Genomic DNA, 17,299 nt, shown 5'->3' on the forward strand with positions numbered 1-17,299 from the left:
GCAAGACTTTCCAAAAGATTTGAAAGAACTGTATGGGAAGGTCAAAGCTTGCTGATAGTGGTTTAAAAGAGCTCTTTGGATAAACCCCAAAGTTCCGCTGGTACAAAAAACGCCTTCCCAAAATGGTCCCATGCATTTGGAAGCACCAACTACGGAAGGTTAAAATACAGTAAAATGCTATACTTTTTTCCATACAGTGACAGACTCATAGGGCTCCATATTTGTAGGCAGCGCTCAAAACAAGCACTTCTTGATTTCTGCACCAATCTAAGCCTCATTTAGCTTTGGTAAATTTGGCAGACCACTCAGCGCGGCATTTCGAGGGCTTTTCCTTTGACATACGCCTGGGGCACCTGACAATTGGGTATCTGAAAGTTTTCTGTACTTTATACCTGCTGGAAACACAGGATCTAAGTATTGGTGCAGGTCATGTGTTGCGATTTTAGTCAAGTTGATCGAGACCGAACATGTGGTGGATGTGATTGCATTTCATTCATTAATCTGACAATGGCCTACAGTGAACCCAATTCATCAAACGCCAATTCATCAAACTCATTATGTTCATGCCCGCTTCTCGAATCTGTGATCTCCCTTGGCAAGTTTAGACCATCTATTCGTGAAGGTCTAACTTCAGTTCTTTATAAAATCACTTTGTCATATCAAATTTGGTTCCCACTACGTCAAGGAATGAAATGATCTGCTCCTATTAGAGTTGAATCAAATCAGTTGTTCACACCCACAATGGCGCAAAATGCTCAATTTTAGCCGTGACGCTTGCCTTCGTGTAGATTTAGACAGTGCATTGCGTCAGACATGCGCTGGGTACAAAACTGGAGCCCATAATCGGTATTCCTTGCAGTCTGAGTAGTTCTCTTTACGAGTGAGCAATATTAAGTCCTGAAATACTCATTGAATAGCCATATGTAGCCTGTACTGCGTTGACCGAATATTTGTCTGTTACGCAAACACCATTTACAGAAACGGTCAGTGAATGTTATTACAGCAAATGAATGAACAAGACAGGGAAATGACAAGATAAAAACATATTCAAGAAGATAAATGTAACCATTAAGTGAGGTGCAAAACGCGTTTTCTGAGAAGTTGCCTCTTTGGAAATTAGAAATGAACTCGAGTGGTTACCTAGGAAAACTTCACAAAGGTATTTAAAAAAAAAGACACCACATTTCCTTTTGTTTTCTAACCATCATGTAAAATTATTTCAATACTCTTTATGGCAGAAAACATTGAATAAGGCATTCCCAGGGTCTGTGGAGGTCATCAAAAATGGATACATTGTGAAGTGCAAAAAAATTGAACAAATGTACTGTACAAAACTACTACACCACACTTGCAAAATATGAACATTGTCCTGTAGAGGAATCTCTGGGCATCATGGCATCTTCTTGAAAAGAAAAAAAAAAAAACCCTCGTATAAAAGTTGCTTGTCTCCGTCCCGCGGTGACCTTTTGAAACCCTTCCACACCTCAACTGTGCCACCACTCCCCGCAAACAGACCCGTGTTCGATTTGACAGTGCCATCGGGAGTCCAGTTCCTCGTGGAGATGATTAAAACAGGCACGGGGGAAAGAGCGTCTCACCTCCGTCTTGCTCCGCCCCGTCGGGCCAAGAAGCCCCTGTCAAAGAGCAGGCCGAGCACGGCTGTGGCCAGACGCCACCACAGCAGCCCCCGGATCCTTTGGTTTCGATGATACTGCAACAACAAACAGAGACCGATGTTGGCGGGGCACCGAGTGAAACGCAATCAAAAGGCGCTGGGTTATAAATAGGCAGGGGCTATAAAGATGAATTTATGTTTGCTGACCGTCAATGAACACACCGAAAAGGTTACAGCGGCTAAAACGAAACCACATGCCGAAACGATAATCGTATTATGACAGCGGCCTTCTTTACCAACTTGAAATCCTCCCAGAGCCGGCCTTTTTCAGCAGATATTCCCAGTCTCACTGTAAATGTGTACAGACTTTTGTAATCTTTCTGGCATGGCTCCAGCAGCAGTGGGGTGGGAGGGGGAGACTCGGGGTTTTTTTTGAGCCAATTGGACTGTGTGCGCGATTAGCGGGATAATACTATCTCAGCCATTGAGAAGCTGAGATAAGATAATTGCACCAAATGGGATTAGGGAGTTCTTGATGAGAGGCAGGGAGCCTCTGGGAAAGACGTCTGAGCTCACGAGAGGTACAGTAGCGGACCGGCAGCTCATCTCTGGACGAAACGCAGACGCCGCCACGCCTGATAAACGCAAAGGCCGTTTCAGAGTCGTAAACAAGACTTCGAATGGCAGGAGTCTTGGTGCGCTTCAACTCTCCCGACATTTGTCCGGTGTAATTTGCTTTTTGGCAGGAATCGTGCCTTTGCTAATGAAAGGATCTAAATTTCAGGAAAAAAAAAAAAAACACGCTGTAAAGTGGATGAGCTCGCTAAAAGCATCAATTGATCAAGTCGGAAGCCGTAAGATTCCAGTTTCATAATGCACATTCAAATGCGAACTTTAAGGCGAGGTGTCATATTACATTTTGATTAAAATATAAAGTTACTGTTATGTTTATAAGACCATTATCAACGCCTGCATGGGTGATAAAGATTTGGTTTGCCCCTAGTAAAACCCTTTTGCAGTCCACTCTACAGGGCTGTCACAATCTGATCTTTTTAGAAATCTCATCTGTTTATTTTTGGGGGGTGTCGATCACAGTGGCTACCATTGCATTGTGCGTCCCTGTTGAAAACAGCGGCCCAAACATTGTTCCGGTGGAGCTTCAAGGTGGATATTTTGAGTCAACTCATTTTTAAAGTCGGCAAACCCGCTTGATCGACTTTTTTTTTCCAACCCTAGGACATCATTTCTAATTGACAGTACAGAAAATGTAAAACGATAACATGAATTGTGATTAGCGACCAATTTGGTCCAAACCATGTCGGAAAATAGCAAATGTCTTATTTTGAAAGATAATTAGTCCACTTTTCACGAATAACTGGAAATTTGAGTGTAGTGACTGTTGAATTTACAAGGATTTGGACAATTTTAAGGTCACTAAACGATTAATTAGTTATCGAAACAGTTGTCAACGTTGTTTGTGGATTGATTCATTTGTTGCGTACCTCTGTATATCACAATCACAAGGCAGAATTAGTACATGTTGTTTGCCTGAGGAAAGTTCTCCAAAGAGTGCTGCCTCTTTGCCATTGTTTCTGAAATCGAGTTTGTTTATGTGACAATTTGGATGCTGTCCAAACAAAACCTTTGAGCAGCCAAGAAGTGGCATTTAGTTGAAACCTCAGAGCGCCTCTGTCATTTATATAATTGTGTGGTGAACAAGACAAATGTTGCATAAGGTTGGGTGACTTCCAACCAGGATCTTTACATGGGTTCTACACTATTACTAGCATGTTATTCTGATTAAAAATATTAAAAATTAAAAGAGAAGAATTCGGCGAGCTTTGTATGTTCGATCCTGTATAACTCGCCTTGCGTGGGGGTACTTTGAGGAATATTGCTGTTGATGAGGTCACATTGACAAATCGGAGCTAAGATGTCTGTGCTCGGTAAACTTTGATTTTGCTTTTTTGGCAACCAGAAACAAAAAGCCGGCCGATATTTGCACTGACCTACAAAAGCAATATGAAGTTATGGTAGCTTAAAAGAAAATAAAAAACAATTATGTGCTGCTTACGTCTGATCCCAAACATCTTGTACATGACTCAGCATGTTACAATTCATGATTCACTTACTGCGTCAATCAGAGCAAAAAGTCAAAATGTAAAATCAAGATTAAAGGCACACTTGCGTCACAATCCAGACTGTGGCCTAAAACAACAACTGTCCCGACAAATGTAAAAGAATGCGTATTGAGATGTAATGATATGGACCAGTCCAACCGGAGGGCTTCATTACATTCCACAAGTGTGTTTACTGAAGACCAGATGAGTACAAATTCATCTTTATGAACAGTAATGGAACAATCCTACGGGCGCATACCGGTATTATATTTACCAATTTTTATAATACTTTTTAACACTTTGAAAAACAAAGCATTAGCTTCTAGGCCTTGCTTTAATTAACCCCTGGGTGTCTGGGGATTTTTCACTAGCCTGGCCTTACAGTCAACCAACTAGTGCTGACTGAAAGGGTCAGAACATCATCAAATCTAAATATTTATTTACTTTCTAACTACTTGTACTTATATATCTACTTACTTTCCCTACTACTACTTACTTTTTTTTTGTAAAAATAGGATAATACCAAAACTGTCTATTATATATATTTATGAAATTGAAATAGGAATATTTATTGTGTCATAATTAGAATATTATGACTTTTGAAGACTTTTGCATTATTGAGGTCCAGGCTAAGCCAATCATTGAAGTCATTGAAAGGGTTGCAAATGTCCTAAGTTGGCCGCTAGCTCCAACCGGAGCTATTGCGCCCCGTTTGCAAGTTTCTGATGAAAGGATTAATGCAAAAATCGGGGGGAAAGCATGATAAAAAAATCAGGTTTTCGATATTTCCAAAATTATTTTCAAAATCCCGTTTGCAATTAGCGTAAGCATTTAGAAGGGATGGCAGCGTGGCATGTCGAAAGTCTTCATGTTTTGACGATCTATGCAATATTTTAGCCTCATCATCCGTTTGCAAGAATTTGGAAGGGATGCCAGCGTGGCATATTGAAAGTCTTCATGTTTTGACGATCTATGCAATATTTTAGCCTCATCAAACATCAAAAAGCCAGAGTTGGGTCAAAATTTCTCCCAGATGTTAAACAGATATACTGTATAAGTATAACAAAAAATCACTTGGTCAGAGATTAAAAAATCTGAAATATTGGAAGATGATGCTCTGTTTTTTTTTTTGTACATTTACTGACATTTTCTTGTCAGGTTTATGGACATGGCCCTGATTTTAGGGATATTTTTTTCTTTGTTTTTTGGTAATATTTTTTCGAATGAAAAAAAATTACAACTACACGGAAAAAATATTTTATCCATCCATTATCTGTAACTGCTTATCTTCATTCGGGTCTCTGGCTAGCTGGTGCCTATCCCAGACACCCTGTACTGGTTTCCATCCGATCGCAGGGCTAGGGTTAGGGTTAAAAAAAAAAAACAACAACAAGAAAACCCCGACCTAAAAAATAGTATTAAAAAGTAGTTTCTTTCAAGTGAACCAAATACGCTTCTGTCCTTTTCCTTGACATTGACATTTTGTCTTTCCTCCTGCAAGCTGACGGAGTGACACTGAAACAGAAAGAAGCGAGGAGGCCTGCCAAAACTTAGAAATAACTCATGCCACCAACTGTCAAAATGAGGCTCTAAATTTAGCCAGCGACAACACACCAGAGTTAGGCCAGATGCTTGGTGTCGTCACTCGAACGCTGCACTGATGTGCTTTATCAGTGTCCCGTGTGGGCCGTCCATCGGGCCAGCTGCTCACAAGCTAGCCCTTATCTCTGCTGCAAAGCGGGGGCCCGCCTCCAAGCAAGAAGAAACTCTCATCAGGGAGGAGACGAGGAGTCAAAGAAAAATAAACTTGATGACGTTGGATGCTAGCGGACAACTATCAACAAAAAAGCACTACGAGTAGATATTAATGCCACTTTGGTGTGTTTTTATTTCTTCCCTTCTGCAAAGTGCTGAAACAGCAGAGATAAAGACATGTGCTTTCCACACGCACACACACGCGCACACACAGCAATATTTAAACCAGCTTTCAACACCTTCTATGGAAAGCACCAGAAGTCAATGGTGTGTTTTAAAAAAAAAAAAAAAAAACACGAGGATGAAACCCAACGCTGCTCCTTGCCCTGTGCAAGCTGGAGCCGTCTTCCTGCCATTGTGACTGTCATTATCGCCGTGTCTCAAATGGCGAAGCAGCTAATGTTGGCAATCCTCTGGGGACTTGAGTGTCCCCTCGAGCCCTCTCTGACAGAAGAGCAATTTATCTGTCAGCATCCTCCGGCACTCCTTGGCTACCTAATCCCTGCTTTTGCCAAGGGGGCCAAGAGCTCCCACGGAGGAGCCTCGCAGCCACTAGGCTCCGCGATCCGTCAAACAGATGGCAGTCCGAGCACTTGGACGGCTCAGGGACAAGTGTCTGTACTGAATAACTGCAATCACCCACTGACAGGAATGAAAATGGATGAACACTAACACTATTATTGAGTGCGGGGAGGTTTTTTCTTTTTTTCTTTTTCACAAGCAGTCACGCTGCGTGTTAGTGAGAAGTGAGAAATGGCAAAAAGCTGATAAACAACTTGCCTTCATGTACGAGCACGTGCAGGCTCAATGAAACTAATTGCACAACTGTACCACAGAGTTGGAAAAACCAATTACTGAGGCTGCACGCATTCCAAACCGCACACATGCGCACGCGCATACAAAGTGTAGGTATGCGGTTCTCAGCTACAATTAATCACACCGATCTCCAGCAACATTCTCACTTGTCATGGTTCGCCTTCAGGATATGACCTCACCTGCGCGCCAGCCGCACTGTTGTTTACTCAACCAGCGAGGGGAACACAAGCTACTTCCTTTGCTAGGCCTTTGGCGTGCATCGGTGGGCCCGCTCGTGCTGCGCTGCGTTACTCCTGGCATAAGGTTCGCGCGTCTCTGTTGCCAAAGTCAGCATGCGTGAGTCATTGCTGAGCCGAAGGGACGTTATTAACTGCAGCTTGATTAGTGCATGAGAATTTTATTGGGGGGGCGGTATTCTGGAAGGAGGAAGAGGAGGTGTAAAATTGTTTGATACTGCGGAACCTTTTCGGAACGCAATCACTTCGCTAGGCAAAGGTCCTTCGTTTAGTGTTGGGCTTACATTCCAAATAATGACCGGAATAAATGGTATCCATGAAGTTTAGAATGATATTTTGAACTTCATAAAACATTTTTTTGTTGTATAAAATGTTGTGTATAAAAGTGTATAAAATGTTCTTCCAATTTTTTTTTCATTTATTATACCTTTTTTTTGGTGTTCTTCATGTATTAAATGTGAAATGTTTTTATCCCAGAACATTTCTCGTTTTCTTTTTTGTTTTAACACATTTTTTTTATTTGCTTTTCTTTTATTATACATCATTATTTTTTGGTAATTCTGTTATTTTTTTGTGTGTGTTTTTTTTTGTTCATTGGTTGTATTTATGTTTTATATGTTTCAAGTACGGCATGTCCTGAAGTCCACCACATTATCAAAAATCGGTCTGTCACTATATTCAGAGGAAAAATATTTGGGGTTAGGGCAATTTCACTTCATTTTATCCATTTATTTATTTTATATTTTTAGGACTGCAATAGTTTAGATATTGTTAAAAAAGATATTGCAAAAAAAAAGGATACATTTCCAAATCAAGCCTGTAAATCAGGTGACTTGAACTTTAGTTGCAAAAAAAAAAAAAATGTGATCTTGACATCCCTTAAGGCTGTAAACCCCTTCACAAACACCCTTAACACTATTTTGCCATGGAGCTGTGAGCTAACTGTGAGTTCAAACTGATGTAGAACGTAGGCAAAAAAATGCACATAAATAGAGAAAACACTGCAGACTGTTGTCTGATTGTCTTTTTTTTGGGTCAGATTTCACATTTCACAAGCTTTGGAGCGTTTGAATTATATGGCAGTGCTGTACTTAGTAATTTGAGGTTAATTTCTCCACCTCACAACCTCTCTGACTGTTATACAAACTCCCCCACCCCTTCGTCGCAGCCCACATGTGTGCAGACGTCTTATTATGGTTTCTCAGCTGACCACTCCTCGCCCAGTAAAGGGGCTGACTGGAGACTCCCTGGAACCACAGCTGCTCCCCTCGGACTCACGCGTTCGGCTTCAGGTTACATGTTTACGCACTCCCGCCACTTCTGCTTTTTGGGAGTGTGTTCAGATATACGATGAACCAGTTGTGCAATAAGCCATTTATGCTTTGCAAAAGAAGTCTCCAAAGGAGTTTTGTGCAGTGTCCTGTCACAGTTTTACAATCCCGCACATAAAACACATAAAAGTGATGTTGTGCAGCGCGGTGACTTTGTGGGCAGTGTCACCCTGACCACAGTACAGTCAGTGTGCTGAGTGAGGCCAAGCATCCTCTATGCTGCTTGCCGACATCGCAGCCCACAGAGAAAACAGGAGAGGGGAGAGTAATAAACAGGAAGAGGAGGCAGGGGAGGGCTTGGTGAGGTGGGGGAAGGGCTGCCCTGGTTCGGCTTGTCTTCGCTTTAAGAGGGAGGGGGAGCACACATAGCGTCTCCAAAACAAATATGAAGCTAACATTATAAAGGAGAACAAACTTTTGACATAATATAATGTAATTCTTTGCCGGATTACAAAGGGGCATTGATCTTTACAATCGTTGAAATAAAGTGATGGAAGGATACTTTTTCAAATTAAACTGGCCTCCTCATGTGACACACTTCCAAACATATTGCAGTTTGCTGATGGTAGCAATGCCAAACATCTGCAACACCGTAGTGAACTTGGAGTTAATTAATTCTAATTATTTTAAATATATATATATATATATTGGTATATATATATATATATATATATATATATATATATATATATATATATATATATATATATATATATATATATTGGTGCCAAGTCTACGCCATATCAATATTAACCGTAATATTAAAATTAATACCAAGTAATGCCTAACAATGTCAACTGAGCTTTGGCATTAGTATCTTTATTAGTGCTGCAACTAATCACTATTATAATCAATTGATCTGCTGATTATTTTGTCAACTGATTGATGAATCTCATTGTTTTTAATAATGTTTGCATTCCTTTATTAAAAATTGGGACATTTTATTCACACATGCAACGCAAAATCACATTGTTTATTATTTGGTTGCTGGTTATGTTTGAAATGTTGGAAAATTCTGCAAATTGACCACCGTTTTCCAAAATAAATGCAGCCGTTTGCAAATATTTGTGATTCGTCATAGATGTCTAAAGGAATCTGAATATATTTCCAGACAAGAGAGTGAAATTCTGAGCTTTTTGACATTTTCAGATCTCTAATTCATTAATAGATGACCAAAAATAACTATTGATTAATTTGGTAATCGATTAGTTGTTGACCTCTAATCTTTATAAGCAGCTCTTGTATTGCCCGTCAATGTAAATTGATGGCATAATAATTTATAGAAAGTGATTTACATAATACATCTCAGTGGTGAGCTCACTGCTTGACCATTCTTATCTGTGCGTATGTGTGGTTGCCTCCTCACCAGCTGTAAGTGTTCACGATGAAACTGGTCTCCAATCAGCTGGAGTTTTTGACCGATGCAGGCCTCTACGCTGCGTGCCACGGGCTGCTGCTGCTGCTGCCGCCGGCGTTGCTGCTCCATTCCGTCCTCCATTTCTTGCAGTCTCTCCTCCTGATCCTCAACAAGTTCAAAGTGGGCAGGGAAGTGCAATCGAAAACCTGCGTTACCTGTTGAAAAGGCCAAGTTTGGTCTCAGATAATGTACACAAAAAAGGAGCAATGACACCTGATTGGCTTCTGTGTGTGTGTGTGTGTGTGTGTGTGTGTGTGTGTGTGGATGATATGGCAGTCAGAAAGAGCTGGCAAAAACTGCAAAAGTCAGCCTGCTTGGTTTCAAATAGAACTTTCACAGCTGCTGTATTTTCTCCTGAGCCAATCACAGTGAGTCATTCTGCGGTGTTAAAAGTCACACTCACCTAATGCGGTGTCAAGTCTGTATCTATCGTCACTACGGAGCAACCTAACAATGATTACATGTACAGTATATGGTGCCATTGAAACTTTGCTGTCGCTGATAATCAGTTACAGCCTACTCACACAGGTAGTCACCCCTGTCATGTCCTCTCAGTCACAATGAAAGCCTGGCGCCTTTTGAATAGCAAAGCAGCTGGGTACACTCCACACGGGCCATAAAAGCTCGCCGTGATCACGACTATCAGGCGCCACAGGTCACATCAGTGCAACAACACGCGTTCCCATTTCTCACATTAAAACGTCATGCTTGGCTTTTACAGCAAGTGTGTTGGAAGGAAAGGCACAGTTCCTCATTGGCGATTCGCTCAGACTCACCGTAGAAGAGTGGTCTTGGCTCCTCTGCCACTCCACAGGGCAGCATGCCGTTGTTGGATGCCAGGACAGGGCCAGGTGTCTGCGTAGCCCGCTCCTCACACTTTATCTCCTTGAATGTGGTACGCCAGCAGTGGGGGTCCGGCTCAAACACATCATCCTCCTCATCCTCCATGCGGGGACACTACACGACGAGCACACTAAATGGTTCGAGAGAGAGAGAAATATGAGATGAATGCCACAATGAGGACACACAGCAATTTGCTGATTATATCTGACGTCTTACTAACACACTCTTAGGCATACTAGACAACCTGTCTGGTTTATAATGTGTGTGCTCCAATCAATAAAACCACAATGGACAAGCTGGGTAAGAGATGAAGGCCTCCCTCTGTGGCAAGATGATAGTTTTGTTCCTTTCACTGTTTAAAACCACAGTTCACTGTGGTCAAAGATTGGCTTCTGAGGTAAATGAAAGATAGATTTATTTTTGTACATGCTGACCTGACCATAACAAGTTGTAACACTGCTGCAGAGAGGCTAATAAAGGACATTATCGGTTTAGATTTAACACAGAACAAAAAAAAACAAAACTGCGACTTGGCTGCAAAAAGTGCTATGCTCCAGTGATAAAATGATTCATTGCACTCAACCCCGAGTCAGTGCGGGAGTCAAAGAGTTATTAAAATAAGGATGAAATACAAGTTGCTTCACCAGCTAATCCCCCAGTCAACATCGAGTTGTAATACAGGGTTAGACTACTACCACACCACCAAATTAGGGCTCACAGAAAAAGAGTAATGACAGTCTTTGTGGAAAATGTTCAATCTCTCTCCCTTCTCTGGCCTGTCAGCTTGCCAACTCTCTGACATCAAGTTTTCATTTCTTCACCCCACACAAGCAAACTATGTCTCCGACCTTATAATATGCCGCAAAGTATATTCTGTGAGTAAAATCACTTCATGCTTTGCTAAACAAACATATGGCGCGGACCATAAGGACTCGGATGAGCCAGGGGAAAAAAAAAAAAAACAACTTCCAGATAACCGGAGTTGCTCTTTGCACACTGCAGTGAGCAGTATTTGTGTCATGGCTCCCCCTGCTGTAACACACAATGCAGCCAAAGGAAGGCGGTGGGGGTTGTGCACTTAAGAGCTGGACGTCAAGACAATTTCATCATCTAATTAAAACGGTATTATTATAAGTTCGCATTTTCATATTGAATTACGGCGTAACAACTTGACATGGGTGAGAGCTGAACATTTTTATCATGTTTAAGTACGACAAAAAGTTATCCACACAAAAAAATCTTAAATATCACAATAACCCCCCCCCCCCAAAAAAAAAACACAAACAAAAATAATCTACACATTTCAAGCGATTACATTATTTTATGAACTAAGACTTGAAAAGGTTTCCTGTACCGTTTTAGGCACATGAACGTCGCACTGTTTTTTGGTTTATGTTTTAATAATTCAATTTTAATATATGTGAATACAAAAAAATACACTAATACTATATAACGTTATTGTAATCGCATATTAATATTTACACAGAAACATTAGCAACGCAATATTGTATTCTTCGTTCCGGCGAGATGTTAAGAGAAAGTTTGGGTTAAAAAGGGAAAAATTACATTTGGTATTAAATGTAAATGAAGCTGGCTCGCCGGTCGGTTAAAAAAAAAAAAAGGAGAAAAAAAAGCCGGGGCTCCAAATTGTATAAATATGAACTTACACGCTACGCAGGCGTCGGTGTTAATGTGGACTTCAGCTCGGAGAAAAATTAGATGAACCGACGTTAATATCCTGCCAGGTCAATCAAGTTTTGCCCGTATCTCCTCCGCAACAACTTCCATTCTGTGGGGAAAACTGCTACAAGCCGATTTCATTTCGCCGACGTCAGCTGCAAAACGAAACTCCTCCACCTGGGCGTGGCTCAGCAACTTGGTAAATAGGTCCTCTTAAAGACGCAAGTATTTATGTCGGTTAACTCGTGTGACCCCGTGCAGGCTTGGAGCACATTCCTTTAAGAGTCTTCGGCGGGACCAATCGTCGAGTTTGTTGTGATCCGGCCTCTGCCATCGTGTATTCAGACACGTGGACGGGAAATTCCCACTCTCACGCGATCCCCTGCACGCTCAAACGACTGTTATGCCACAACATGCATCTAAACATGAACATTGAGTGTGCATGCAAGTAATTGAGACTGAAACTTATTTAGTTGACCTTCTTTTTCTGCCAGTATTGAGTAATTTTATTGCTACAGCCTTACGCTATTTTTGGGACATTGAAAACAATGGATGACCGCTAAAACGGACAAAAATAATAATCCACTTCAAATTGAGTGAACGTACCACCTGGGAAATGCTATGTAAACTTACGAGAAAAAAAACAATGACTTACGCGAAGTCATACCAGAAATAAATTGACAGAAATTATTTAAAGACGCATTCAGTCCCAGGCAATTTTTTTTACACACCTGCATATTCACATTGTCTCAAACACATGAAGAGAAAATATTAAGTTATTTACTCATTAAAATGCACAATTGTGAGCTGAAAGCAATTCCATTTCATAAAGTATGATTCAGTTAAAAAAATTAAATAACACAACATATTAAATATATTCTTTGGTCATAAGTCTTCATAATGTCAATGACTTCAGTATTATTCTACAATTTAGCAAATTTTCCAAATAATGAAAACATGTCGTTTGGAAAGTGTTTAAAACGTTTTGACAGATATTGTAGCACTAGGCCATAATACACTTTCAGTGTTCATTAAATGAGAATTATCCTCTTTGATGAATGCAGACTTTTCAGTATCACATTAGATTGTTCAAGTTTACCTAAGGTTGTGGCCAGCAGGAGTACTTCGACATTTACCCAGCAGACTCACTTAGCTGATTCAAGTATTGTTGTGCAGATCAGGTGTGATGATCACCCATCCCCACAGGACATGCGATGATCAATAAATGGCCAGCTGGTCCTCTCACCCTCAGCATTCTCTCACAGACCCTTCCCCCAACTCCTCTGACTTTTATCTATGTCAACCCTTCCTCCGGAGCTGTGTGAGAAGTCCTGGATCTGTGCTTCCTCTGTGTTTCTAGTGTTGGACATATCATGAGATTTTTACTTTGATCTAGTTGTTGTCCAACTAGAAGGAGTGGGAAGAGCGGATTGGATTTCTCGTCCACTGTGATATTGGAAAGCTGATTGCTTCTTGCGTGAGCGATCCCCGCAAACAAGGGAATATGTGCAGTTGCAGTTTCTCTTTGTGTTTGAGCACAACAAAGGAGCTCAGCTGTCAAGAAAACATATGTTTTTACTGAAGTGAATTGGAAAATGACAAGATGGACATTTGAGTAGCATTTGCAGAGCTGCCTATTGAATTTCACTACAAGAACAATTTGTCTGAATTCTCATATTTTTCATCTTTTGTCAAGAACATTGCTCATTATATAATTTGAGTCATTAAAATTATTTTTACTATTATTAGTACAGTTGCAATATTGGCTATGACTGTACAAAAATTACTAAATATGAAGACATTGAATGTGTAGAGAAATTATTATCAGTGCTTTAAAAAATAAATCATTCCGAAAATATGTGTTATGTTTTGGGGTGTTGGTGTTTTTTGTTTCTTTCATATCTTGGCTTTGTGTTGGTGTTTGTCTGCCTTTCATGTCACAGATTTGAGTGTGGTTTTTTCTTTGTTATTTATATCTAATTCATATTTCTGGTCTCCTTGTATCAGTGTCTTGCTAGTGTGGTTGCTTCCTGCTTCTTGTCCTCGCCATCTTTCTCCCCTTGTGTCTACCAGTCAGCTCCCTGCTCCAATGGTGTCCTGCCCAGGTGTTCATTGTCGTCCTGTCAGAGTGTATTGAGTATATTTAGTTTTCCTATTTCCTTTCCTTGATTATTTTTGTACACAAAATTCCGCACGTCCAGCTGCAACGACATAGAAATGTCAGATTCGTTGCATTTTGAAATTTTACATTTTTAATCATCTGCTGGAAATTTCAGCTCCCTAGTGCGTTTTTTCCCCCATTGAGTCTGTAACATAATGGCATAAGGGTTAAAATACTTACTTTACAGTGACATCCCATCAATGCACATAGCACACATGCACACGGACATGCACACATTTATTATCATTTTCATCAGTGGATATCATTTACCAGTGAAGCTTCACTTTGTGCGGCTACCCTTGTTTGTTGCTGCTGTTATTAATTTAATAATGCTAGAAGCAATTAGGAAGAACCTCTTTGTTAGCTTTCAGATAGCTTTGGACTTGTTTGCTAGCTTCTGTTGTGACGCATTACATCATCGCAATGAAGAAGCGGCTTGTGTTGTCAGAGATGGTAATTATAAAATATTTTTACACAACCACGGGGTCTAATAATGTTAGCTTGCAGCTAACTTTAGAATTATTTGCTAGCTTCCACGGTCACACTACATTATTGGACTCACCCGCAGGATTTTTTGCTCCATCGGAACAGGATTCCGACATGTGAGTGTGTGACAGTTAAAAATGTAAGAATTTTACATTAAACAAAACTGACAGTTCATTCATTCTAAAGTACGCTGGCATTCAACCAAATGAAATCATAAAAGCACACAGTACAATGACGTTAGAACACAAATCATATGAAAACAAACGTCATTAATTCATCACACGTTTAGCTCTTTGTTTTAGTGTTTGTCAGTTGCTGGAAGGCAACACTCACTGCAACTCAGACAGGCATTCAATACGCCATCCATTAATAATGACCATACTGTACATGAAGCCCTTGCACCTCTTCCCATTATATAAATAGATTTCCTTGATGGATTTCAGACCGCAAGCTCTTTGAAAACACTGAAATCCACTAACACATATTACTTAATAATAAATAGCTGTGACCATGCCAACACACTTTTTGACATGTGTTTTCATGAGAAAGAGCCGCATCTCACAAACAGGTTCTCGTGAGCGTCCGAGATCCCTGGGAGAGACCAGGCAGGCATCAGTTTATGTTACATCAGAGAGTTGTTTCCCAACAGCGACGCTGGCACAAGCGCACACACATGCATATGTACAAACGCACATGGCTGCACAATCACACGCCCTACTTCCCCTGTAACCTCAAAAGCTGATTCTCCCTCATGATATCTCCTTCTCTATGCGGGCACGTGAGCCGCACACGTGCACTGTTGGCCATCTAAACAAAGTGGGAATCCTGCCTGGAAACTGGAAAGAGGGCATTTCATTTGCTCCTAATGGGCATGTTCCATGGCAACCATGGCAACCGCATCCCAACTGCTGCTGTGTTAGATGAGACGAGTGGCACACTGACCCAATGGCAGAGATCGCACTGGAGCGCTGACCTGATAACAACAGGGGGGGTTGCGCCTCTGGTTTGCCTGACATTCCTCTTGACATTAAGAGCAAAACAAAACAACAACAGTCGGCCAGCATGTTCTCATTTTACAACATATTCAACAATATTACACAATCAGGATCAGAAAATTCAGATTAGCAACAAAGCAGGCGGCCGCATCTTAATCTTTGTTTCAGTGTTTGTACACACTGACACGAAGATCCATATACTGTAAGCATAAATGTTAAACCTCTTATTGGATTAGGTTTGTTATTGTGTCATCAAAGTGATCTGTTATTTTAAGCCTATTAACTGCTGCAACTTTAAGACTTTGACATGCAAGGTTTGTGTGTAACATACTGTGTTTATTACTTGTATTTAACAACAGTCTGGAGTGGTTGCTGATTAAATTGGAGCTTAAAGGAGGAGTGCCCCCCATCCACTCCCAGGGCTTCTCAGGGGAAGACTGCACAAAAAATAAAGTAGCAGGGAGTGCAGGGGCCCCGGGTGCTTTTGCCTCTTTTCCGAATCGTGAAGCCAATGAGCATGGCCTGGGTATGAAGCAATGCCACTTGATCTGCGCTTTGTAACTGAGAAGAGAAGGCAGTCACTTCTGTGCGAGTGCCTGGTCACCAGGCATCTCTATAGGGCCAAATGGCCACCTCTCAAGTAGCTTTTTTGGGTTTCAAAAACAAATAAGGACTAACAACATTCATTCCATATTGCTTTTAAGTGTGTTTGTTTAATTAAACCCAGCAATTTTGTGAGGTTGACATCCTTTGCTAATTACCTTAAGTGACATGTGAACAGACCGTTGTATGTTTTTGGAAGTGCATAATCAAGCATGATCCTCAAGCAGTGAGCTGTGATAAACTGTCCAATTTTGTTTTATAGATTTGAATTTGTTTTTAATTTACACATAATTTATCTATGTTCTTGAAGCATGTTGACTTTCCGCAAATAACATATTTTCTTCTTTTGAGTTTATATTGAGGAAATACATGTTTTTCATGCAAAAAGATGTAATTTGGATTCTTTTAAAATATTTTTTAAATTATTCTGTCTTTTAGATTTTTATTTTTCTTGCAATAATTTTTGACTTTATTTTTATTACCATGCCAATTTGTCATAAGCCCCCCATAATATTATTATTCTAATTGCTTGTAATTTTTTTCATAATTTTTTTTTTGCATTTTTTCTTGGAAAATTGTTTTTTTTTTCTTGATATTATAACTTTAGAAATACAACCTTAATTTCATCTATAATAAATGTTCAGCTGCACAACAATATGATAAGGCTGTTGTCATTACAATGGTACTTAGAGTTACATATGGTTGTGGTACTTGCTGTAAAAAGTTTAAGAACCACTGATTCTATAGCAACATCATGACAAGAAGAACGATTCTCATGTTCCCGTTAGATGGCCGAAGACACATAACTAAATGTGTTTGCACTCGGTGGAATATTGGGGATTGTAAGGGTCATATAAACTAGAATTGTACTCAAAAAATTAAATCATAAAAGTTGCTCATTTACTATGATTTTACTATGATTCCGGTTGCCCATTGATCAGTCAACAGTTCAAATCTCACTCTGTCCAAGTCATGTGTTGTGTTCTTGAGCAAGAAACATCACCCACCTTACCTCCAGTGTTTGGTCAGAGGGGCTCAACATGGCAGCCATGGCTCTGTCAGAATGAATGTGTGAGTTCATGAATAATGTATCCATTGTTAAGTGTCTTTGAGTGTCTAGAAAAGTGTTATATAAAAGTGATGCATTATTCATCATTACTATTATTATAAAATGACTCAAAATCAATTTTATTTTAAAAAAAAAAAGGTCTCTGTTGTCCTCCGTTCAACTACACCATAAG

The 17,299-nt window shown here is 40.2% G+C and overlaps 1 protein-coding gene across 1 annotated transcript; it reads right to left on the reverse strand.

The window, feature by feature from the left end:
- Nucleotides 1-1,335: 1,335 nt before the first annotated feature.
- bmf1 (BCL2 modifying factor 1) lies at nt 1,336-11,963 on the reverse strand. Its single transcript, XM_088433932.1, has 4 exons — nt 11,801-11,963; nt 10,067-10,263; nt 9,240-9,445; nt 1,336-1,711 (listed from the first exon to the last, which is right to left on the reverse strand). The coding sequence occupies exons 2-4, from the start codon at nt 10,236-10,238 to the stop codon at nt 1,595-1,597; spliced, it is 495 nt and encodes a 164-aa protein (XP_088290058.1). The 5' UTR covers nt 10,239-10,263; nt 11,801-11,963; the 3' UTR covers nt 1,336-1,594.
- Between the last annotated feature and the right edge of the window lie 5,336 nt (nt 11,964-17,299).

The sequence above is a fragment of the Hippichthys cyanospilos genome, chromosome 14 (assembly GCF_059441005.1).
Source record: "Hippichthys cyanospilos isolate Australia breed blue-spotted pipefish chromosome 14, RoL_Hcya_1.0, whole genome shotgun sequence".
Lineage (NCBI taxonomy): Eukaryota > Metazoa > Chordata > Actinopteri > Syngnathiformes > Syngnathidae > Hippichthys > Hippichthys cyanospilos.

What these genes read in the sequence shown, in the direction of transcription:
- bmf1 (XM_088433932.1), bottom strand. Translation starts at nt 10,238, where the DNA reads ATGGAGGATGAGGAGGATGATGTGTTTGAGCCGGACCCCCACTGCTGG. An exon ending in GCCAAGACCACTCTTCTACG is followed by an intron (nt 9,446 to 10,066) that starts GTGAGTCTGAGC and finishes CCTTTTCAACAG; the next exon opens with GTAACGCAGGTTTTCGATTG. An exon ending in ATCGTGAACACTTACAGCTG is followed by an intron (nt 1,712 to 9,239) that starts GTGAGGAGGCAA and finishes TTGTTGTTGCAG; the next exon opens with TATCATCGAAACCAAAGGAT.